We start from the raw sequence: 24,258 nt of genomic DNA, 5'->3' as shown, positions 1-24,258 counted from the left end.
CTCAGAGCTCTGCAGTGCCACCAGCAGAAGTTCCGGCTCTCCTGGCCTCACGTGACTCGCTCTGGCCGTCCTCTCAGACTCCAGGTTTGTTCTGCCCAGATGATCGCAGGAAGCTGCAATCACTTCCTGCATCTCGTTAGTCCAGCAGCAGCTCGGGGACGGCGCCTGCCTGCAGCTTTCTGCCCTTTTATGGAAGCAAAAACTGAAGTCCTGCGTTCCTGCCAGTGGGCAGAGGAGGGACGCAAAAACCCCTGAAGGGTGACCCGCTGTGAAACTATTTCAGAACTTTAGGTCAAGCCATGCTGCCGACATGTCAGGCAGACCGGGTCCAGGGTGGCGCTGTTAGACCGGACTGAACCGGGACAACAGGCTGGCTAAAAGGATCCTGGTTCAGCCCGCCCAACTCTTTCCCTGTTGCAGCCGGACCTCAGCTGGGTCAGATAGGAAAATGAGCCAGACGTGCACAGACCTGTGCACTGATGACACAAGCAAATGAACGTGCGAGCCAACGAGACGATGGCGCCGCTGCATTCAAAGCAGCAGACGGCTAAACGGTACCCCACCAGCGAGCGCTGCGTTTGGGGAAGGGTCATTCTCTGCAGTATGGGAGATCACAGCAAAGGCCTCTTAGGTCACTGTTCCGGCTGACCTCTGGGCTCCCACGCGCACACACACGTGCACGCACGCCACATCAGCTGCCAGCACGTTTGTCATTTTCCCGCCTACGGTTTTGCTCGACGTGCCGCAGCACTCCAGCAGTTAGTTCCATTCTGGTGAGCTCCAGACCGAGATTTACGCTCTTCCTTTCCTCCGTCTAGAAAAACTCAGAGGACAGAAGTGGAGAATATTTTCAGGGTTTGTTGTTAAACGATCCAAAGCTACCGTGATGTTCATGTTTTGTTTCCTGCCGAGGTTAACCAGGAAGTTAACAGAAAACCTTCACAGTGTGACATTGTTTAAAGTGGGGAAAAAAAACGTTTCTTTTGTAAATCTGTGTTTTTCTCCGTTATGTTTTGTCGATTATCATCTCCTGCTTTGAATAAACGCTTGTGATGAAACACACCATTTTTGAATTTTCATTCATCCAGTAAAAAGACACAAACTATCTTTGAAACAGTAAGAATTGTGTCTCCATCTGTGAATGGCTGATCTGGATTTGGAATTGGATCAGCGCTGCTGCTGATGCTGCTGCTGTAATCCAGCCGTGGTCATCTTGGTTGGAACCACGGCCTTAAGTGTTCCAGTGGTGTGAGAACGTTTGGGCACCCCTGAAAATTACCAAGATTGTTCTTCATAAATCTTTGGTTGTTTGGATCATCAATCTCAGTTAAATATATCATATAGCAGATGAACACAGTGAACGGTCAATGACCTTATAAAACAAATTTTGTGTTCCAATAATTATTGCTAAAGGAAGTCAAATCAATAAAACAACAGGGGTGCCCAAATTTATGCACCTGCCTGTTTTTGTTTAAGTAATTATTGCACAGTTTCTTTGAATCCAATAAACTTCATTTCACTTCTCAAATATCACTGTGTTCATCTGCTATATGATATATTTAACTGAACTTGATGATCCAAACAACCAATGATTTATAAAGAACAATCTTGGAAATCATCAGGGGTGCCCAAACGTTCTCACCCAGCAGAAGACCGTGAAGAACAGAGGGGCTCATGGGAATCGTGTGTTTCATCATCATTTCCTGCTCCGAGTCCTTCAGGTGGGTTTAGCTCAGGTGAAAGACGCCACAGCTCTGTTCCTCCATGACTGACGTGCTCCCCTGACCTCTGAAGAAGGTCGGATCTCTCAGTCAAATGACTAACTGCACTCAGATCTCCTTTGCATAGGCCGTTTGCATATTTCTTATGACCGTTCCAGAAAAGCAAATGATTTCTAGAGCAGACAGCCTTACGTGAGCCTTCTCTCTGCGGGCCTCCAGCAGTTTGTTGTGGTAGTGCTGAGCGATGGACGGGTCCACGTCCGTCAGCTTGGCTGAGGGGTTCAGCAGCATGTCCAGGGTCTTCGCCGGATCCCCCTCGTCCAGGGCCTCGTTGATCTGCCCGATCGCTGCGATCCCTGCAAACAGGAACGCGCGCTGCTAAATACAGAGCAACGGGCTGAGAGGGTTCCCCTTCCAGATGCTGCTCAGAGTCTGCTCTCACGTGCGTGCTCCTCATGCACAGCCAGGTTGACCTGGTCAATGCAGGCCTGGATGTCATTCCAGGTGAGGAAGTCGCAGCCCTCCTCTCTGGCTGCAGCTTTCAGACGCATCAGCTCGTCCATGTACCTGAGGAGAACCCGGAGAGAACCGTGTGAACCTCCAGCAGGAGCCCCTTCCATCCGCCGCCAGCTGCCCCATCTCACCTCTGAGCGTACTCGTCCTCCACGTTGCTGAGCCCCGTGACGCTGCTGGACAGCTGCTTCCACAGCGCCGCCCGGTCTCCCACATTCAGCGCCTCATTCATCAGAACCACAGACGACAGCATCTCCACGGCAACCAGAAGCTCAGGATGACTCAACGAGCCCTGGAAGGAAGAAGACAAAGTTAAAAAGCGAAGTTGCCAGGACGGTGGTTGTCATGGAGCTGGATGGTTGTCGTGTTCAGACTTTGTTGTGTCAAAGTGCTGCTGTGCTACTGCCGGTTCAACGCTGATTGTACCTCCTGGCTCTGCTGCTGCAGGCTGGACAGCTCCCTCTGGTACAGGTCGGCGGCGCTCGGGTAAACCTCTGGCAGCTGAGCGTCGGGGTTCATCAGCTCCTCCACGGTCTTCTCAGGGACGCCCTCTCTGATGGCGGCGTTGATGCGCTCCACCGCCTCCAGCACTGTCAACAACGGCGTCATCAGCGCGGACACAGACGAGCTGGGTTTCTGAGGAACATCAACTCACTCTTCAGGACGCTCTCTGCGATCTGGTTAGCAACGTCCACGCCGCTCTGGAACTCCTCCTTGGATAAGGCTTCTCCTGGAGATGCCTGCAAGGAAAATGGACGTTTCTGCAGACTGACGGCCAACGCACCAGCAGAGGGAGAGCCCTCCATCGTGGCCTACCCGCTCTTGGCTCTCTCGGTCCGCCTGAAGCTGCTTCAGGTACCAGCCTTTGTTCTGCGGCTCCAGGTTCTGAACACCCATGGCTTTGAGGGCGTCGTACAGCTTGTTCTCATCTCCACTCAGCAAAGCCTGCTCACCGGCGCTCAGGGCCACGCTCACTGCGGGGGAAAGGTGGGCGCGTGTGAGGAGCGGCGTGGGAACCGCCGGACGCAGAAGCTGGAGACTCACTGTTGACAGAGTTGACGTTGCCCTGGATTTCAGCCTGAGTCAGAAGCTCGTCGTAGATGTCCCTCTCAGTCTCAGAGTTCTCCATCTGCTGTTGGAGCAGAGCACCACCAGTGACCTACAGCTCTATGCTTCGTCTCTCTGCGTGTGCTGAAGCGCGTGAACCCAGACCCATGAAGGGGGTTTTGGGTCCGTCAGACTTTGAAGTCCGGGCCCCTTACCCGTTTGCGTGAGCTGGCCACCTTCTCCCCCTTGGCGCGGTACAGGGTGTCGTGGTACTGGCTGGCCGAGCTGGGATCCAGCTGAACCAGCATGGCGTTGGGGTTCTGCATAGCTGCCAGCGTACCCTCGGGCACACCCTGGTCTATGGCCTCGTTGATGGCGATCACTGCAGCGTGCACTGAGGCGAGACAGGAATAACACATCCACGTTTGACCGGGAGCAACTCCTCTAAAGCAGAGCCAACAGGCCGGCAGCTGCAGCTCCATTACTCTCAGGTCTACTCTGGAAATCAGCACAACCTGATGAGTCAAACGCTGATTTTAGCAGCTTTTACCCAAAAGTGAAGAAGGGAATTTTACTTTTTATTTTGGAGGTAAAAATAGGAAAAACTGCAGGTTTAATGTGTCCTAAAGAAGACATGATGCCCTGCTGGGTTCTGAGGATGCTGCTGCAAAAAAGGTTGAAAACTTACTTTTGAATTAATCCAAGCATTCAAGACATTTAGATTTGTGAATAATCTACGTTCAGAAAACCTTTTTCTCCATCAGCCGTGAGGCTCTGAAGTTGAGACTCGTTTAAGGACCGGCCTTTGGCTTTCAGAACAAATCATCTTCTCACAGTTTGTGACATTACACACCAGCTGTGGCTGTGAGTCCTGATGGAAAAGCTTTTTGTTTTTGAAGCACAGTCATTTTTAGGTGGCCTAAGCCCCGCCCTCTCTTACATGCAGCTTCATCCACTGAGAGCTCATTGGCTAAGATCCCACCAATCTTGCTGAAGGTGGGCATTTGGATCCCGTACTTCTCCAGCTCGCTCTTCATGTTGTTGATCTCCTCCTCTGCAGGAGGGAAGCAGAGACAGATGAGGGGGGGGGGGGGGCACAGACAGGAAGAGGTCTAACTCTCACTAATGACTTTCACATTTACCCCCCCCCCACACACACACACACACACACACACACACACACACACACGCACGCTGGCTGGCTCAGAAGTTTCCAGCTTCAGGACGTGACGGGTGGAAAAAGGAGGCGCCCACACTCACCAGTGAAATCCACTTTTCCGTACAGATCCTGTATCTGAGGGGCCAGACCCAGCTTGAACAAATACAGGCTGTGGAGGCAGCAAACGCACAACAGTTACACAACTAACCACTACTCCAAAAAGGACAGGTTTCATTCATGAACATTTCTGTTCAGACTCATGTCAGTGTTTTACATTTGTCTGTTCATGTTGTTGTTTCACTGTGTGCTGTTTGTGTGGTTTTTTTTACATGCATGGGGACTGACCTTTGAACCCTTAGAACAGTACTAAATGCAAATGTTACTGCGATGGGATTCTTTTCATTTGTTCTTAACACATTTGAGCAGAATTACAGTGAATTTCTGATGTGAAGAACAGAAGTACAAATGAAGAAAAAGTCATTAAATCTGGGTTCATATGTTACATTTTATTCACTGATAAATGTTGGCAGTGGACTTTTGAAAAACAGCTAAATAAAACAATCTAGCTCAGAAGTACAAACCCCTGCGGTTTGGATCACAGAGACGAGTCTGCTCCTGTCGTTTGAGGCTCCAGCTCCCACTCCGACCATCTTCTAATGCGTTCCCAGTGGTCTTAACTATGATTAAGCCATTGTAGGCGGGACTGTTGGTGCAGAAGTAAGCCACTTGTTTCCCGTCATCCCTTTGTTTAAACTCTCTCCTGCTAGCTTACAGCCCCTCACAACCCCAACCAAACATTAGCGGTGCAACTCTGACAATGAGACCACGGGAAACGTGTGCTACAGGCCAGACTTTGGCCACGCCTGCTGTAAGTGTTTGAAAGGCGTCTAATAAATAAAACTTATTGTTGATTGTAGAAAAGCAGCTTCTATCAACAGCAGATCACAGGAGGCAGCTTTGAGTGGGGAGGGATGTCAGTTTGAGTGACAGGCTGGGAAGAACCCTCCAGCAGAACCAGACGCAGAAAGAGAGAACGTCTGCCTTAACAGGAGGATTCTGAGAGGACCAGAAAGAGACCGACCAGCACAGCAGAACGGGTCAACAGGAGCAGCAATTAGACAAGAGGAAGCATATGAATGAACATAAGATAGCAGTTCATACAAACCCACAACCGTTACACACACACACACACACACACACACATCTGCACGTGCACAGGTCTAGCCTGGAACCAGAACCTGGTCTCCGGAGTCCCCGGAGGTCCAGCTTTGGTGGAAAGAAGATCCACCTCAGGATGAGAGGTATGCAGAAATTACGATTTCCTTCACCCTGATTGGCTCTTGGCTGGTTAAGCCACACACCCCACAGTCTGTGAGTGCGGACACCCACCTGAGCGCGTGGATGCAGTAGATGCAGCGCGGCATGTTCTTCCTGTCATAGATGTCTGTGGTTTCAGGGTAGAAGATCTGAAACCCAAGAGTTCACAAGGTCAGAGAAGAGCACGGAGGGGCAGCAGAGACATCAGAGTGGATCACTGCAGAACTTTCTAGAATGTGGATTTTTTTCTTTGCTTTTGTGAGGTTTTTTAGCAAATGTGCTACAGCTGTAGCCCCTCCCCCTATCCCATGTGACTGGTGCTGAAACTGCAGACTGAACGGAACAGAGGAGGGTTCAAACATGAGGCTGCAGACAGAAATGTCCCCTCCAGTCCCTGCTGAGCTGATCAGACCTGAAGACCAGATGAAGATCATGAAGGAGAACATTCCTGGAGGCAGGAGTCTGCGTTTTGTGCGTGTTGCCAGCTGGCTCTGTTTGCAGAGCTCACAACCAGGTGAAAACGCGTCATTTGTTCTGTTGTGATACAGAGGAGGGTGGTGATGTCATCAAGCAGGCCCAGAAAATGCTTAAAACGCTCAAATGTGATGGGACATCCTTCACATTACATGGATCTACTATTTCCAAAGTCAAGTCTCCAGCCGTCCCGTTTTTGCTTTCAGAAGTCTGAAGAACTCTGGAGGTGGACCAGACACCCCCACCCCCCATTCCAAGACAAGTCCACTTGGCAGTTTCGGTCTTTAAGCTGAAATCTCTGAGAAAGAGCCTCCCCCGCCTGAACCGTGACCTGCAGCCGCACTCACCTTTGGGAGGCCCTTCTCCGCCATGGCGTTGAGCCACTGGATGACGTTGTCTGTGTGTCTGAAGTGGAGGCCGGTGGCCTAAGAGAGAAACGCCACAGTCAACATCTGGACAAACACCGATGTTGAAGAGCATCAGAGAACACAAGATAACACGGAAAAACACTCCCATTACCTTTTGATCTATTTCCAAAGTGTTCCCAGTGGTTTTAATCAGGATGTTTTCAGACAAAACCCCGTGTCGTTTTGTAAAACATCGTTTCTGCAGCTGTTCTTCAGAAATTCATCGTCCCTGTTGCTGGGAGTTCAGAACAGGAAGCTTGTGACCCGCCCAGTGTAGTTTCTACATCATCATACCCCGGTCCGGGTGAATACTCGATTCTGATTGGCTGCTGGGTGTGCATTAAACGGTGATACTGCACACTTAAAATAGAAGTTCTGGTCCCATGGCTTAAATGTTCTGCATCACTGCGCCGGCTTCTTTAAAACACACGTTAGCTTCATCATCTGGACAAAAACAAGCGGTAACAGGAGAAATTTCTCTCTGAACTGATGCTTTATTCAACCCATCCGGACCATCAGCATAGATATATTGCTTTCCGTAGCCGCTGCACTCAGGGTCCACGCCGGATGAGTCGTTACCGTGACAACCCGCCACACCACGTAACAAATAGTCCGCTTATTGTGGGGAAAAAAAGCAATCCAAACTGAAACAATAACAAGAATAAACTACTAAAAACTGGTTGAATATTTATTTCTTTTGTATAAGCGGGTTAATGGTATGAGCGGGTTAATGGCCGACGAAGCGTGCATTATCAGCATTAACGCTCTTCCGCATTGCGTCAGACGGTTCAGGCTTCCACATCGTGCGTTCATTTCTGTGAATGCACACGCCGCCGGCCATTAACCCTCACTTATACGATCTTTTTCAAACTGCATTTTTCTGTCTGCTCCTGATTCCCAACGATTTGAATAAAAAAAACAATTTTCAATCAGAAACGCAACTATAATCTTAATTTACATAACAGGTGTCCTCCATCATGAGTGAGATGCTCTAAGAACGTGTTAGAAACAGCTTTTCCATCGGAGCGGGTTACCCAAGAACAGTAAAAGATGTTCATCATCACTGGAGAACAATGAAGAATAATAAGTAGGAGCTGTGTCTGTAGAACAGTGGAGACCTCTGGAGAGGTCTGAAGGACCCCTCCAGAGGTCTGAAGGACCCCTCCAGAGGTCTGAAGGACCCCTCCAGTACAGAACTACAGAACCTTGAAGAACACAAAACAAGAGTAAAGCATAGATGGAAGAACGATGGACAACTAGAACACTCTGTAAAAGACCACAGAACACAGAATAATAACAGACCTACTCAGTCTCACTCCTGGGGGGTTCTGTTGACCCACAGGGTGAGTCTGGGAGGCTTTGACTGTAGGGGGAGGAAAAGTCGTGTTCACCTTGTAGCGCGTCTGCTCGCGGTCGTAGATCTTCTTCAGGGAAACGGTTTGGGGGGCAAAGAAGTTTCCCAGTTTGGCCAAATAAACCCCGTTCCTCAGCCCCTCCTCCAGCTCCGTGGTGGGGGGCAGCTCCTCGTCCAGACAGGCCTCCATCCATCTGCAGGGAGCAGGACAGAGCACATGGAGAAGATGCTCCTGCATGGACACCAGATCACAGTGATCTCCTTCATAGTCCGGGCTTCGGATCGGCGGAAGATGCTCGTGCACAGACACACGTGCACGTGGAGCTGTGCAGCAGCTTTCCTTCCTGTGCTCAGAGCTCAAAGACAACATCTGGGTCCGGACTGGCGCCGGGTCACAGAACCTCGGCCCAAATTTCTCAATAAAACAATCCTCTTTGGTGTCGTTCAGACGTTTGCGCGTGTTTCAGGCGACGCAACAACAAAACGAGGCCGGACTGTCTCCTGACCTCACATGACGCTGGATTGGGAAGTGAGGACAGACAATGACTCAGCAACTTTCATCCATAAAGTCATGTGCCGTGTTTGTTGGAGTACAGGTCAGGTTTTTTTTGCTTAGTTTGACCGCAGCTTCCACTCCTGCAGCGCTGCCCTCCCCAGCTGGAACAACCCTCCTTAGAGAGTCAGCCAGCAGAAAGCCTCGCTTTTCAGCCTGGAAAGTCTGACCTGTAGCCCCGCCTCCTACCCCCGCCCCACGTCGCCAGCGGAGAACAACCCCCCCCTTTCTATGTACCCCGGAGCTGCCAAAGGCTCAACAATATACGGCTTTTTATCAGGGAAACACGCCCTGATCCGGCGGCATAAACACCGACACGCCCTCCTCTGGAGTCAACACAGTGATTTCAGTGTGTGACCGGCAACAGCCAAAATCAACAGTTCTCTTCAGATCCTGATTGTTCCTGCGATCCACTGAATGAGGTCATGAAGTCTAGAAAACCCGGGTCCAGTTTCTGCTTGTCTGCTGCAGCCGCCCCCCCTCCCAGAGTGAAAAACACGGGCCTGCATGTTCCTGTCAGAGGTAAAGGGAGGAGTGACACGCGGCTGGAAGCATTCCCACATCCAGCAAGCTCTGGGGCAGTTCAGAGGTCATTCTCATAGGAAGCCCCCCCCCCTCCTGGTGTGGAAAGCATCTGCCCCCACCACCCCTGTCTGCAGCTTCACACAGGCCGGCATAGACCTTTCCTTCCTCTGAGGCTCATGATGGTTCTTTCCTCCGTAACCTAACATGAAAGGGCACCACCATGCCATCTCAGCAGCGCAGAGTTTCTGCTCACAGTGTAGCTGTCTGCGCATGCGCAGCTGCAGTCGTCTGCGAGGACGGCTCACTTTCTCCAGACCACTGGGACATGTGGAGCAAACATGGGTCAGACCTGCTGTGTTCTACAGTAGAATCATGTCGAAGGCGCACGTTTGTGTGTGCCCGTGTCACCGTGTCGGCCGATCACGGACATCAAAGCGATAAAGACTCTAAAAGCCGTCCTGTGGTGCGGCGGCAGACCGGTCCACCTTCTCCATCCTGAGCCACGCCTCCCTGCGTCCGTTTTCTGTGGTCTGTTTCTTGTTGACCCGACACCATTGTTGCTGACAAAGCTCGCCGCCGCTTTTGCAGCCCTCTGGGCAACACCCTCCGCTGTATGTAAAGGACAACTTCAATGACGTCAGCGCCAGCCAATCAAAAAAACAGACTGGACATTTTTGTCAAACGTGAAAGTACCGCTACACATAATAAACTTGAAGGACTTATTAAATATTGGAAAAATAAAATGGTAAATTTGAAGAAAAAAAACTAACTTAAAAAAGAAATACTGAGAATTTAAACAGAAAATTTGGAAATTTAGAACTTGAATGACGAAAACTTTGCACCTAAAACTGTTACTAAATGAAAATAATGTTTGTGTTTTGCATTTTCCACTTTTGTTTTTCGTTTCTGTCCTTCTTTGCTTTCAGACTCAGTTGACAGTTTCAATTCGGACTTTTTAGTTTAGTTCAGCCTAATTTTACGTCGGGGGGGGGTTTATTTTACTGTAACAAAAAAAGTGCATCACGGCGCATAACGCACACGTGATGACAGCTAAAAACAACGATGTCCTGAATCCACTTTTAGGTCAGTGAATCACATCGTTAAAATAATCTAATATCTACTAAGAATCGGATCAGCAAAGACAAATGATGATGCAAATTGAATCATTAAAACCCAGTTTTACAACCCTGCCTAAAGTTCGGCCCACTGTTGTTTTCCCACATCCAAAGAATCCAAAGGGATCATCAATAGATCATTCTAGCACACCGAAGGTCACATGACTTTGCTAAATTCAAAATGTTTCCACACATTGGACTGGAATGATGGACTGATCAGTTTTTGCTGCATCTCGTATGTTGTCCGCTTCAGTCCATCCAGAACGCTGCTGCTCGAGTCCTGACTAGAAGCAGGAAGTACCGTCACATCAGTCCTGTGCTCAGGTCTCTGCACTGGCTTCCTGTGGCTCAAAGACTAGACTTTAGAGCAGATCTGCTTGTTTCCAAGTCCCTCCATGGCCTTGCACCAAAGTACATCTCTGACACGTTAGCGCCATGTGAACCATCTCGGACTCTGAGGACCTCAGGGACCCCTCAGGGCCTCCTCCGAGGGCCCAGAGTCAGGACTTAACAAGGGGAGTCAGCGTTTCAGTCTTATGCAGCTAAAAGCTGGAACCGTCTCCCTGAGGTTGTGAGACCGGCCTCTACTGTGCTGAGGTTCAAATCCTGACTCAAAAGATTCCCGTTTAGGCGTGTGAAGAGTCCTTATCCACACCTCTTTATGTTCTCTTTTAAAGTAAATTATATAATAATTATGTATGTTTTTAACCTTTGCACTGTTATGCATTGGGATTTTTATGCAGTTTCCTGTATTGTGAAGAACTTTGAATTACTTTGTGTACAAATTGTGCGATACAAATAAACGTGCCTTGCCTTGATTGTTCGTTTTTACAGTATAGTAAAAAATAAACCTACCGTGTCCTTATGCAAATGGTGTTTTCCAGTATCAATATAATTGATTTCTATCATTTTAAAACGAGTTTATAATGCTCTAGGTCAATTGGATTAACATTCCCTCAGACAGATGGACCTGGATGGAACAGAAATGGATTCCCTGGTTAACCGTCACAGCCCGACCAGAACCGGAGCGTCTGTGGTTTCAGTCGTGTGTCGTCTCCTCACACCCACACGAGCAGCATTACCCACCCAAACATCTGAAACGTTGTGTCACCAGCAGGTATGATGTGTGTGTGGGGGGGGGCTCAATAGATGTGTTTACAATAAAAACAAAGTTGTGGTACTTTTCTATAGAAACTATAAAAATCCAGAAATACCACAAATGAAACATTCCAGAGATGCAAGAGCGCCAGTAACCTTTCTGACACACCCGGGTTTTTACAAAAGCAAACTAACCAATATGGATATAGTAGTTATTAATTCTACTATATTAATACTTAATACTTTGCATGGAAACAGACTCAGAAGCTGTCGATTTACAGGAGTTTTAGGGTAAAAGAACTTTTCTTCAGCCATTGTTCTACTAAGAAAAAGACAGGAGATTGGGGCTTTACATTACACAATGCTCCCTCCATCAGCAACACACAGGAGCGTTGGGAAACGCGTTGAAAACAGGAAATTACAGGCCAAAGCGAATGCTTCAGAGGGAACTAAGCCTGTCCTGCAGAGCGGGAGCGTCAGAGAGAAGCACACTGAAACGCACACAAGCCCGCCTAATCTGTTAATTGTGAGTCGTGCATTAAAATGACACCCCCACACCATCCTCCTCGCCGTGATGTAAGATCTCCACGGTGTTGTGAAAGAAAACAGAGTGTCAGCAGGAGGAGCCCAGCGAACATGAAGGACTACAGATGACACCGGTAGGACTACCATCACGTTGATCAGAAATGACTCTCGGGGAATTTGAGACAGTAATTATGCTGCTGCTGTCATTTGAAAGCTGTGGACAGGGATCTGATGAAGGGAAAGCCTCCGTCTCTAGTTTGTGTTTTCCTTCCAGTGAACTGATAAGACGGCAAAATGACGGAGAAAGTTGACTTCAGTTTTGACCCAAAAGGAAGGCTTGGGACCGGTCTCTACTTCAGTCTAGCTCTCAGTCTTACTGACGTCAGACATCATTGGCAGTTGGAGAACTCACACCGACCAACGATGTCAAACTGGTTTCAGAGTAAATTCCAGTCGTGCTTCACCTTCCCGTGTGTCACTGCTGAGATGAGGAAAAACGAAGACTTCATGCTTTCACTTCATAACCGAACAAACAAAAACTTCCTCTAGTACAGACCAACACTGATATGGACATGGGGGGGCAGGTCATGTTCTTACATCACCAGGGCAACTCTCCTGACACTGGTGGTAACGTCATTCTAATGGAGCGGCTCACCGTCAGCCACAGACCTGCACTGGTGTCTGCAACACATAACAACCATCAGAGCAAGCTGGTTCTTCCAGATTCTGTTTCCCCGTCAGATCTGACAGGACTCACGTTTATCCTCCGACCCACCTTGAGGAAAGATCCCCACCCTGTCAGAACCAGAACCTACAGTCACTACAAGGGTAGGATTTGGAACGCCACACCCATTTCAGAGCAGAAATCTCAACACCTGAATAAATGCAGGGTTTCGTTTTCTTCCTTTGTTTACCATGCGCTCATTTTCCAGCCCATTTCAGTATCAAATTACTGTATTTCACCGGATTATAAGGCATAGCATCAATGAATGATCCACTCATGTCACATATAAAGCAGGACAAGAGTCAGAGGAGTCCGTAGGTCAATCAGACTTTATTATCTGCATTCACAGTAAGTAGACTTCTAGCTAGCGACTAGTTAGTGTATTCACAATGCCTACAATGCACAACCTTGTACGCAACATGTAAAAAAAATGGATACCGCTAAAACAAACGTTACTCTGACTGCTAACTCCCAACCTCCTTAGTAACACGTAAAAAACACAGTCCATTACCGCCACACGTTAGCATATTTATAACAACACTAACCCATGTTTGCAACTGGTAAAAATGAAAGAACACTGACATTCAGACAGAGCGCCGTCATGTAGCTCTCAGAATGGCTTTGACATCAGTAAACACTACCAGAATCCATTCATGTATGAGCATTACAAGTCTTTCTTTAATCATATAAAGTGCGCCTTATAGTGCAGAAACACCAGTCTTATCAACGTTACTGTATTCAAACAGTCAGTCCCTCCAGGACTTGGTGATGTTGCGATCACACCAATTCCCGCTAATTAGACCAGTTTCAATCGCTCTCAGTCGGAACAGTCGTGGCGCTCTGTCAGTCTCAACAGGTTTTTGACTACCAGCAATAGAACTTCCCATCACTTTGAGCCCTCTAAGCATTCTGGGTAGTGTCGTCGTTGGTTTCACAGGGATTTTTTTTATACATTTACGTCATCAGTCAAACCAATCAAACCTTCCCCCTACATCGTGATTTTAACGTTTCCACATCCTTGTGACGGTTGATATTCAGTCAGCTTGATAGAAAACCTAAAGATCTCCTGATAAAGATTAAAAAACAAAAGCACTAAATTGATACAGATAGAATGTATTCCAATGATTTTTTAAAGAGACAGGAGTCAAGTGTTTGGTTCAAGCGATCTTTTGCTGTTTTCTAATAACGTTTGTGATTAATTCAGTTTCAGACTGAAAAGCCTTTCAGAGAAAGAAAAGAAGTTGAGGTGAAATATCAGAAACAACAAAACAGAATTCAGGCTAAGCCGACACATTTATCTAAAAACTAAACTAAAATAATAATAATAAGATGTTCAGGTTTACTGCTGCTATCAGACAAACATCCAAATGTTTGTTGTATTTTGAAACAAATCACTGTTTCATCAGGGATTTCATGAATGCTGAGAATTTTCCGTGGGGTTACCAAAAACAGCACTTTAATAAATAAAAAATGAACCCCTAAACAGATTAGTATGTCCTCCTACAGCCTTTAGCTGGAATTTATGACTGAAAAATATCACAACTTTTCAGAAAATGCTCACAACGTCAGATATTTTTGTTTCATTAAACATTAAAAATGCCTGAAAGATCTAGGAGGGACAGAAAAATCCCCTGGAACTGCCTTCCTGTACTTTGTATTAGTCACCACAACATTTCCCCACTCAGGTCCAAACTCTACCAGAACCCCTTAGTTCTTCAGAGCTCCTCTGCTGTGAAACAGTGGGTGAGGGAGAATCCAAATAAACTCAAACCCCAGCAGATAAACGGGACTGAAAACAGGCTCTGAGTGCAGATCATGACCTCATCTTCAGGTTATGAGCCACCTTCCGAGCTCAGAGCACCTCGCTGCATTCCTGATAGCTCCACCCCCTTTCCTCACCTGGGACATTCCCATCATGCCTTACTTACAGCAGCAGTCTCTCTCTCTCTCCCTCCCTCCCTCACCTGTCAATCAAATCCCAATATACCCTGAGGGGAGATTTCTGAGACTGCCATGACACATTTAGAGAACAGTATGACATCAGACCGTCAGAATCTGTTGTCCGTCCCTTCACCGACCAACAAACAATCTACACATGCTAACAGAACATCTACCTCCACACGCAAACAGAACATCTACCTCCACACGCCAACAGAACATATACCTCCACATGCTAACAGAACATCTATCTCCACATGCTAACAGAACATCTACCTCCACATGCTAACAGAACATCTACCTCCACATGCTAACAGAACATATACCTCCACATGCCAACAGAACATATACCTCCACATGCTAACAGCCCGTCTAGCTCCACACGCTAACAGAACATCTACCTCCACACGCTAACAGAACATCTACCTCCACACGCTAACAGAACATCTACTTCCACATGCTAACAGAACATCTACCTCCACATGCTAACAGCCCGTCTATCTCCACATGCTAACAGAACATCTACCTCCACATGAGAACAGAACGTCTACCTCCACATGCTAACAGCCCGTCTACCTCCACATGCTAACAGCCCGTCTACCTCCACATGCTAACAGAACATCTACCTCCACATGCTAACAGCCCGTCTATCTCCACATGCTAACAGAACATCTACCTCCACATGCTAACAGAACATCTACCTCCACATGAGAACAGAACGTCTACCTCCACATGCTAACAGCCCGTCTACCTCCACATGCTAAAAGCCCGTCTACCTCCACATGCTAACAGAACATCTACCTCCACATGCTAACAGCCCGTCTATCTCCACATGCTAACAGAACATCTACCTCCACATGCTAACAGAACATCTACCTCCACATGCTAACAGCCCGTCTATCTCCACATGCTAACAGCCCGTCTACCTCCACATGCTAACAGAACATCTACCTCCACATGCTAACAGAACATCTACCTCCACATGAAAACAGAACGTCTACCTCCACATGCTAACAGCCCGTCTACCTCCACATGCTAACAGAACATCTACCTCCACATGCTAACAGAACATCTACCTCCACATGCTAACAGAACATCTACCTCCACATGAGAACAGAACGTCTACCTCCACATGCTAACAGCCCGTCTACCTCCACATGCTAACAGAACATCTACCTCCACATGCTAACAGAACATCTACCTCCACATGCTAACAGCCCGTCTATCTCCACATGCTAACAGAACATCTACCTCCACATGCTAATAAAACATCTACCTCCACATGCTAACAGAACATCTACCTCCACATGCTAACAGAACATCTACCTCCACATGCTAACAGAACATCTACCTCCACATGCTAACAGCCCGTCTACCTCCACATGCTAACAGAACATCTACCTCCACACGCTAACAGCCCGTCTACCTCCACATGCTAACAGCCCGTCTGTCTCCACATGCTAACAGCCCGTCTGTCTCCACATGCTAACAGCCCGTCTACCTCCACACGTTTTCATAACATCTAACTTTACATGTGGAGGATATCCCACCATGTGTCAAAATGTCCTCTAGAGCAGCAGGTGTGGAAATGTAAGTTTCAAATCAGGGTCTCTGGCGTTTCAGTGACAGAGTCACACAGGAACCTGTCACCATGACAGCTGTGGGTTTCTGTGGCAACAAAATGACTCCATAGCAGCTGAGTCACTTCCTGTCTGGTACGTTTCTTCCTCCTTTGAACCTGTAGCAGTTCAGCTGCAGAAAACAAAGATGGAGGCTGGCAAGCTAGAGAGAACCTCAACAAGAAACAAAGTCTGAGGCCTTCATCAGATCCTTACTGATCTGGTGGGAACACTTTTTGATGGGTTTGAGGGTGGCCGTCTCTGCAGAGAACAGCGCTATCAGACAGATGGACAGAAGCAAGAACACAGACAGAGCTGGACTTCAAGGTCTACTTCCATTAAGCCAAAAACTGAAGACCATTTAGAACCAGGACCAAATCAAGTCAAAAATCACAAACTATAACTAACACGCCAAACCTCTCAGAGGTGAGGGGTTCCATGCTAAAGGTGAGAACACCGGCCAGGGTCAACGTGCACAAACCCAGGGTCAGGATGCAGGAACCCAGGGTCAACATGCACAAACCCAGGGTCAGGATGCAGGAACCCAGGGTCAACGTGCACAAACCCAGGGTCAGGATGCAGGAACCCAGGGGTCAACGTGCACAAACCCAGGGTCAGGATGCAGGAACCCAGGGTCAACGTGCACAAACCCAGGGTCAGGATACAGGAACCCAAGGTCAGAATTCAGGAACCCAGGGTCAACGTGCACAAACCCAGGGTCAACGTGCACAAACTTAGGGTCAGGATGCAGGAACCCAAGGTCAGGATGCAGGAACCCAGGGTCAACATGCACAAACCCAGGGTCAACGTGCACAAACCCAGGGTCAACGTGCACAACCCAGGGTCAGGATGCAGGAACCCAAGGTCAGGATGCAGGAACCCAGGGTCAACGTGCACAAACCCAGGGTCAGCAGCCGTCTTACCTCTTGGCCTCCTCCAGGTGACACAGGTACTCGTAGGCCATGTTCTGCAGCCGCCGCTCGTCCATCTCCTCAGCAGTCAGCCGCTCCGCCACGTCCAGAACGGCTGAAGACAGGGACAGAGTCACACTGAGGTCATGACCTGGCCAGCAGGATGCTCACAGGGGGCGGAGTCTTGCCCTGGGGTCATTGCCAAGTTTACGCACTCAGGTCCTGGAGACCAGCCTCAGATCAGACCTGAGCCCCTTCACCTGGGATGTGGGGGTGTTCTATGACCTAAAGCCAAGGCGCCCTCACTGAGCATGTGCGAACAGAACAATCAGTTGAAGTGTTTCAGATCCTCTAATGAGGAGGAGGTGACTTCAGGATTATTGTTAGTGAAGTGTCTCACTCCACTTCGTGAGTCTGGGGGCGTTAGCTGCTTCTAAGCGTGGACAGAAAGAAAACTTTTATCATGTGGGAAAGTTTTCCCGCGCGGGCCATCAGGGATCAGGCTGTGTCAGGAACTGAGCGCGCGCGTGCGCGGACATTAAACGGGGGGAGGGGGGTGAAATCAACCTCCTCCGGGTGTTCTACAGACGCGGAAGTCGGAATGTAACGGAGCTGAATCTGTGCCTAACTGGGTTTTTCCTCGAACCGGGTTCTGGTCCGGCTCTGACTGGACCTGCACCGGGGAGGAGAGTTAGTACTCACAGCCGTATCTGGGTCGGGGCCCGTCGGCGTCCTCTGAAGTTGACATCCTGTCGTTAGAAACGAGCTCCGCGCTCCGCTGTTCGCCTCGGTTCGGAAGAAACAGAGCAGCGGGGGTTCGGGGGGGTTCGGCACAGTCCGTCAGTGCGCTCTCCGGAGATCCAGACTCGGGCCAGTTTTCGTGCTCTGCGGTCTGTGTCTCCCTTAGACCTGATGGGTGTGTCCTCGGTACAAACTTCAGGAAACACGGAGCATGCGCAGCAGCGCGCCCTGCTGTTCACATCAACGACCTCAAAGACCGGTTTTCTGTTTAACAGGTGAAACTATGGAAGCTTAAATGTCTCAGTTTGTGTCTTTCTTTCTTCACAGTTCTCTATTTTATGTGTTTTTTTATTCCTGTTCTTCTTATATTCATGAAATGTTTTTGTGGCGGTAAACAATCAAGTTCAATAGCTTTGTGGAGCTGTTAACTTTGCTGTTTCTGTTGTTTGTTTTATTTGATTTGTTTATGTTGTTTGTGTTTTTGTTTTTTGTGCTGTTATTGTTTTGTTGTTTGCCCCACTTTTGTGTGTTTGTTCTGTTTATGTTTGTGTGTTGTTCTGTTGTTCCTTCTCTTCATTTGGGTTGTATGCCTGGTTTTCTTTGTGCCGTTCAAGTTGTGCTGTCTGTAAAAATCGTTTTGTGTTGTTTGCGATGCTTATTTCTTTTTGCGTTTTGATCTGTTTGTGTCATTTCTGAAGTTTTTGTTTTGCCGTAAGTGCTGTCTGCATAGTTTTGAATTGTTTTTGTGATTTTTATAGAGAGACATATTGATAGATCTTTGGTGGAGATCTTATAGATAGATCAAAAAAAAGATTCAAGCCCCTCTTTCATGTAACACAAATAAATGCTGTTTGTTTTATTTAAATATATAACATAAAATGTATTAATAGTCTCACCTATAAACTCCAGTTATCCAAAATAAATGAGTTCAATTAAGGGGCATGCTGTGCACATGTGGCTGCAACGGAATTGAGCCACACTCCCTTTTACACGTGCAAAATCCTTCTTCGGTGATTATTCTTTTATTGGTTGAATGGTTAATGAATCTATTCTTCTTATAGTATCTTCCACCGTTTTTCGGCTACAATTTTTCACCTCTTTTAACCATTCAACTATTAAAATGCTCAGAGCTTTCGTCTATTGCCTGCTATGACTATTGTTCCTTCAAATCCTTCGACATTTCGGAGAGAGAAAACTTTCGATCGTGTTTTTCCACGTAAAATAAAAACGTACTGTGGAATCATTTCAACTCGGTTTCTCATAATAAGATTATAGACGACAAACCTCATTTATAGAGAAAATGATTCTATCTCTTTACACTGGCGAGTGTAAGTAGCCAAAGAAGAGTTAGCTCAGTAGATCAGCCAATAGCATCTACCTGCTGAGGTTCTAGGTTCAAGACTAGTGTCATAAAATGATTTTTGCCTTCATTTGCAGTAAGTAAGTTAGTTTCATTAAGTGAATGGATTTCTTTCTGTTTGGCTTTTTGTGATTAAATTGAGTTCGACTAACTCAATTATATTTCATTACATGGAAGAATTTTCTTTGAGTTGGAGCTACTCATATTTATTGGATGGAAATCCTGCCCACAATTAAATTAAGTTCATCCAATGAGTTATTTTTTTGAGCGTAGCCCTTCAGTGTGACACCCACAGAAGGGAGGAGGACCCTCCAGAGGATCAACCCGTATGAAGCCACTGGACCTGACAGCATCCCTGGATGGTTCCTGAAGGACTCTCTGACGCAGGCAGTGGTCCCCACCTGCCTGAAGACCGCCACAACTATCCCCATCCCCAAAACATCCTCAGTCTGAATGGCTATTGGCCGGTGGGCCTTACCCTGATAGTCATGAAATGTTTTGAAAAGCTGGTCATCACTGACTCTCATCAACGTCACCAAGGACCTGCACCAATACAAGACAAACCGATCCACAGAGGACGCCATCTCCTCTGTGGTCCACACAACCCTCACCCACCTAAAGAATAGGAACTTGTACGTTCGTCTGCTTTTCATGGACTTCACATCAGCCTTTAATACAATCATCCCACAGACGATAATTAAATCCCTTTTTTGTACTCCCGGATTTGTTGTTGTTTTTGAGTTGCCCATCATGACAAGTAACCCCTAAACTGGAGGAGAAGCTACATTAGATCCCAGGAAAAACCTCAGACATTTCAGTCCAGAAGGGCACAGTTCTATGGAGCAGCTAAGATGCTATGTAGAACCCTTAAGCTTGACTGCTCATTAATGCACATTTCTAATCAGCCAATCACATGGCAGCATTTAGGCGTGGACAGTAGACATGGTCCAGACGATCTGCTGCAGTTTAAACAGAGCATCAGAATGGAGAAGAAAGGTGATTGAAGTGACTTTGAACATGGTTTGGCATGGTTGTAGGTGCCAGACTGGCTGGTCTGAGGATTTTAGAACCTGCTGATCTACTGGGATTTTCACCCACAACCATCTCTAGGGTTCACAGAGAATGTATCCAACATTGAGGCAGACGGGCTACAGCAGCAGGAGACCACACTGGATCATTTAAGTGTATTATAATGTTCATTCCTCACTATTTATTACCCCAAAGTGGTATTAGTTGCCCCTCATGTCAACTAAGAACAGGAAACTGAGGCCACAATTCACACAAGTTCACTAAAACTGGACAATAGAAGATTGAAAAAACGTTGTCTGGTCTGATGAATCTCCATTTCTGCTGCCACATTCACATGATAGGGTCACAATTTGGCGTCAACAACATGAAAGCATGGATCCATCCTGCCTTGTATCAACGGTTCAGGCTGGTGGTGGTGGTGTCATGGTGCAGGGGATATTTTCTTGGTACCAAGTGAGCATGGTTCTAACACCACAGTACCTGAGTATTGTGGCTGATCATGTCCATCCCTTTCTGACCACAGTGTACCATCATCTAATGGTCACTTCCAGCAGGATAAGGCGCCATGTCATAAAGCTTTACGTAAAAGTAACATACTTCTTATCACATTCAGAACAATGTATTGATAATTCTATATATATATATATATATATATATATATATATATATATATATATATATATATATATATATATATATATATATGTTTTGTGTTTAAAAAAGGGTTTAGTTTTTATGCCGTCTTTTTGTTCAGCCCATGGAGTGAAAGCTGAAAGTCTGCACTTCAATGGAATCTGAGCTGTTTTTTTTTCAAAATTCACTGTGGTAATGTACAGAAACAAAATGAAAAAAAAATATGTCTCTGTCCTAATTTCTATGGTCCTGACTGTTGGTCTGTAGATATGAATCCGGCTGGAATCACTCAGTTGGCTACCTGTCACAGAAGAAACCCTGGGTTCTATTCCCAACGAGCCAAAATCCAGTGTTGGTGCCTCAGGTAAGGCTGTCATGCTGCTGCCTATGTGGCTTCTTCCTGTGCCATGAAAATACTCTGTTGTATCAGGAGGCCATCTATGCCAACCCCCCCCAGGTGGCATGCTGAAAGATGAACAATTACAGGTATATACGTTGCTGATATATTGAAATATATTTGATGTGTTTTCCAGTATACTACGATATATTTTTCTTTTGTAAAGGTTTTGTTTTGTTAAAGTGTGCTTACGTGTGCCATGCATCACTGTTGGTCAGAATGCGATTGCTGTGCGGTGAATGTATTTTTGCTGCATGTGTGCAGTAGTCTTAACCTCTCTACTTCTTCAGACTACAGACAATGCACGATGGAGCAACGGCCTGTGGAAATTATTGTTTATCGCATAATAAAACTTTGTAACCTGGACCTGTGTTTGGCATTTATCTTTTTTTCTTGGTGTAGCAAAGTAAAGTAATGAAGTTGTATCAGAAAACGCGTCCTTTCAGCTCCCGTTTCTCTGAAGCCCTGAGCAGACTGCAGACTCTGCTGTTTCTGTGAAGCAGCTCTGACTTTGTCAGAGATGATTGGAATAACAAGAAGAGGTTGTTTTATCGAACATACCAGGATATGTCCATGCTGAAAGGACAACACGTGAAACCTGCAGTTTTGTTGTGGGTCTATGAATCCGTTTAATTATCCTCAAGTGTTTCCAGCAAACAGGAGCTTTTGATGGAAACCATCTGCTGGCTGTTTGCTGCTGGGCTCAGACCCAAGAGGAGAATCAGCCCAGATGCAAAAATTGGATAATTTCGGAAGGTAAAACAAATGAACAGAAATCAGCATTATGGTAAGTACTGGGTCAGAGCCAAAAGGAAGCTTAAAGCTGTTTTGCGTGCCGTTCAACTGCCCTCTCTTTTATGCCCCCCATTTACGTCTCACCTCTCTGTCTCTGCAATTATCAGCTGTTTATATGAATACTGTTGAGTTTATTTATGGAATAAAGTGACGAGTGGCAGCAGCCTCTAGTTTTCTGGTCAGCCTGCAGGACAAAACGATCCTGAACCGTTTCAGAGAAGCAGCTGAAACAGGCAGCAGGGAATGCAGTGGAGACCTCTGACCACCAGAGGGCGCAAAGCTCCTGACAAAACTCTCACATTCCAACAGGTATACAGTACCAGAAAAAAAAAACCCACCAGTTTTCATCCCAAGTAAATTTTACTTTCTTTCTTTCTTTGAGTTACAGCCATTTGTCAGATTCTAGATATACCGAAACACTTTCTGGAATCTTCCCTGAACTTTCTTGGAACCACCTTCTGGGTTCCACCTCGAACCCAAACAATGAGATTTATCAAGCATGAGGGAGGAGTGTTCTGGGTCTATATTTAGCACGTCTGAACGGCGGGTAACAAGTGGAAGAACTTAACACAAATGTCAGCATTCATTGTTGGAGATGGAGACACCATGAGAGGTAACAGAGCTGACGTTCTTCGGATCGTAAAATATTAATTGAAATCAGTTAATGCATAAAAAACTGCATTAAAAAAGAGTCTAAAACACCTGAAATATGAATTAGAATAAGTTAAGACGTAAAAAAGGACAATTTGACTTCTAGATCCCACAGTGGATGAGGTCCTTACATCCTCAGGCAGGCTGTTCCACAGACGACACCAGGCCTCACCGTGGTTTTTCTGTCCTGACCCCAGGGTCCTTCAGCAGGCCCGCCGTGTCTGAGGACCTAAGGGCTCTGGGAGGTTCATAAGCCTAAAGCAAATCCGATCTAAAAGAAGGACCAGGACCATGAACACTCTTACAAACTATTAAAAGAATCTTAAAATCAATCCTGAAGTTGACAGGGAGCCACTGCAGAGATTTAAAGATTGATGTGTAATACATTTTATAGTTGAATTCACAATGAAGATATGATATGTAAGCAATTTCACACTAAACACGCCTCCGTTTGTGTTTTCCTTTTGAAAGCTGGCTGGTTCTGGTAAAAAGTGCCACATTTTTCTGTTATTTTTCATGAGCTGAATGCAACCTTGACAACAATTATAAATGAATAAATTCCGGTCATTTCCGTTGGCTTCATGAATGAACACCGATGGAAACTAAAGGACATAATCTTCTGTCTTTTGTGCTTAAGTGTCACATAAACCTGAACAAAAAAGACAAACGATTGTGTTCATTGTATCTGAAGCATTGACTGTAAATGAGAACGGCAGAGGAGCTTAGATGAAATCCACCAATAGGATTACTAAGCAGACTAGTCTAATTAAGTACAAACCTTCATTAGCCTTGTGGGAAATGTTGCTCCATGTTTTACTCCTCCACCAGTACATTTGGCTGTATTTGGAGAGTGTTAATTTTGGACCCCGCCTGCATTCCTTTATCCTTTCTAAACTGGTCGCTGATGTTTCCTCTGATCTTTTGTCCATTCTCCACAACCTTGCTTTTCCTCTCTACCTGTTCACATTTGCAGTTGCGAGTTGGTCCCCCCCCGGCATGCTTCTCCAACGTATTCTACACAGACACATTCAGGTGTTCAGACTAGGAAAACCGTTTGATCTGGACCCTGTCTGCTTAATTTGGTTCGGATCGGGTCCTGAACCTTGCTGTATTATTCTGTATTCAGACTGCCATCAGGACTTTCCTGTTCCAGACTAAAGCTAGTAAACAAAACCATGTGACTAAAGATCTCTTCACTCATTGGTCAGGAATTATGAGGGTGGGGCAAAGCAACTGGAGACAGAAATTATGAAAGTCCCTCACTTCTAGTTTATTCAAGCTTTGTATTTCGCTCACAAAGTACTCTGAACGTCTGTATCAACATCAGGCTCAACACCTTTTGGTCTGGTGGAAGTGTTCATCCATCCACACTTCAATGAGTTGCCGTGTCTCATCGTTGTGGTGCTATTACATTATTTTAAGAAAAATCTGTTAAGGAACTACATATTGGTCCAAAGCTCATCTGTTGCTACATTCCTAATCTGTTTACATCGGCTACGGTGGATGTTTTGGTCCAGTTGTTGGGCTCCGATTGTATTCAGACTGAGGAATCTCAGAGCGAACAGAAGCTCAGGCCGATTGGAAACGAACCAAGAACACCTCCAAAGACGGGTCAGAGAGCAGTTCCTGGTCCCAGACCAGGGTCCGCTTGG

At 46.5% G+C, this 24,258-nt stretch overlaps 1 protein-coding gene and 1 long non-coding RNA gene across 3 annotated transcripts in view; one reads left to right on the top strand and one right to left on the bottom strand.

The window, feature by feature from the left end:
- The window catches only part of iqgap1 (IQ motif containing GTPase activating protein 1), a 33,205-nt gene extending 15,283 nt beyond the window's left edge, over positions 1–17,922 (bottom strand). Inside the window, exons 1-15 of one of the 2 annotated variants that reach the window (XM_011486793.1) lie at positions 17,703–17,922; positions 17,013–17,115; positions 8,030–8,186; positions 6,579–6,656; positions 5,830–5,906; positions 4,542–4,609; positions 4,222–4,335; positions 3,497–3,675; positions 3,279–3,366; positions 3,051–3,208; positions 2,890–2,974; positions 2,661–2,824; positions 2,366–2,526; positions 2,164–2,288; positions 1,914–2,077 (exon numbers count right to left, since the gene is read on the bottom strand). In XM_011486793.1, the coding sequence (XP_011485095.1) occupies positions 1,914–2,077; positions 2,164–2,288; positions 2,366–2,526; positions 2,661–2,824; positions 2,890–2,974; positions 3,051–3,208; positions 3,279–3,366; positions 3,497–3,675; positions 4,222–4,335; positions 4,542–4,609; positions 5,830–5,906; positions 6,579–6,656; positions 8,030–8,186; positions 17,013–17,115; positions 17,703–17,748 (1,767 nt within the window). In that variant the 5' untranslated portion in view covers positions 17,749–17,922. The remainder of the gene's footprint in view (positions 1–1,913; positions 2,078–2,163; positions 2,289–2,365; positions 2,527–2,660; positions 2,825–2,889; positions 2,975–3,050; positions 3,209–3,278; positions 3,367–3,496; positions 3,676–4,221; positions 4,336–4,541; positions 4,610–5,829; positions 5,907–6,578; positions 6,657–8,029; positions 8,187–17,012; positions 17,116–17,702) is intronic. The other variant, XM_004066783.2, reaches the window with a different exon arrangement.
- Positions 17,156–21,526, top strand: LOC105356242. The gene is made up of 2 exons (XR_910455.3): positions 17,156–18,016; positions 21,031–21,526. It is a non-coding gene; the product is annotated as an uncharacterized LOC105356242 (long non-coding RNA).
- Positions 21,527–24,258: the final 2,732 nt, after the last annotated feature.

Source organism: Oryzias latipes, chromosome 3, assembly GCF_002234675.1.
Source record: "Oryzias latipes chromosome 3, ASM223467v1".
Classification (NCBI taxonomy): domain Eukaryota; kingdom Metazoa; phylum Chordata; class Actinopteri; order Beloniformes; family Adrianichthyidae; genus Oryzias; species Oryzias latipes.
The sequence above is the reverse complement of the archived record's forward strand: the minus strand, read 5'-3'. Positions and strand labels throughout refer to the sequence as shown.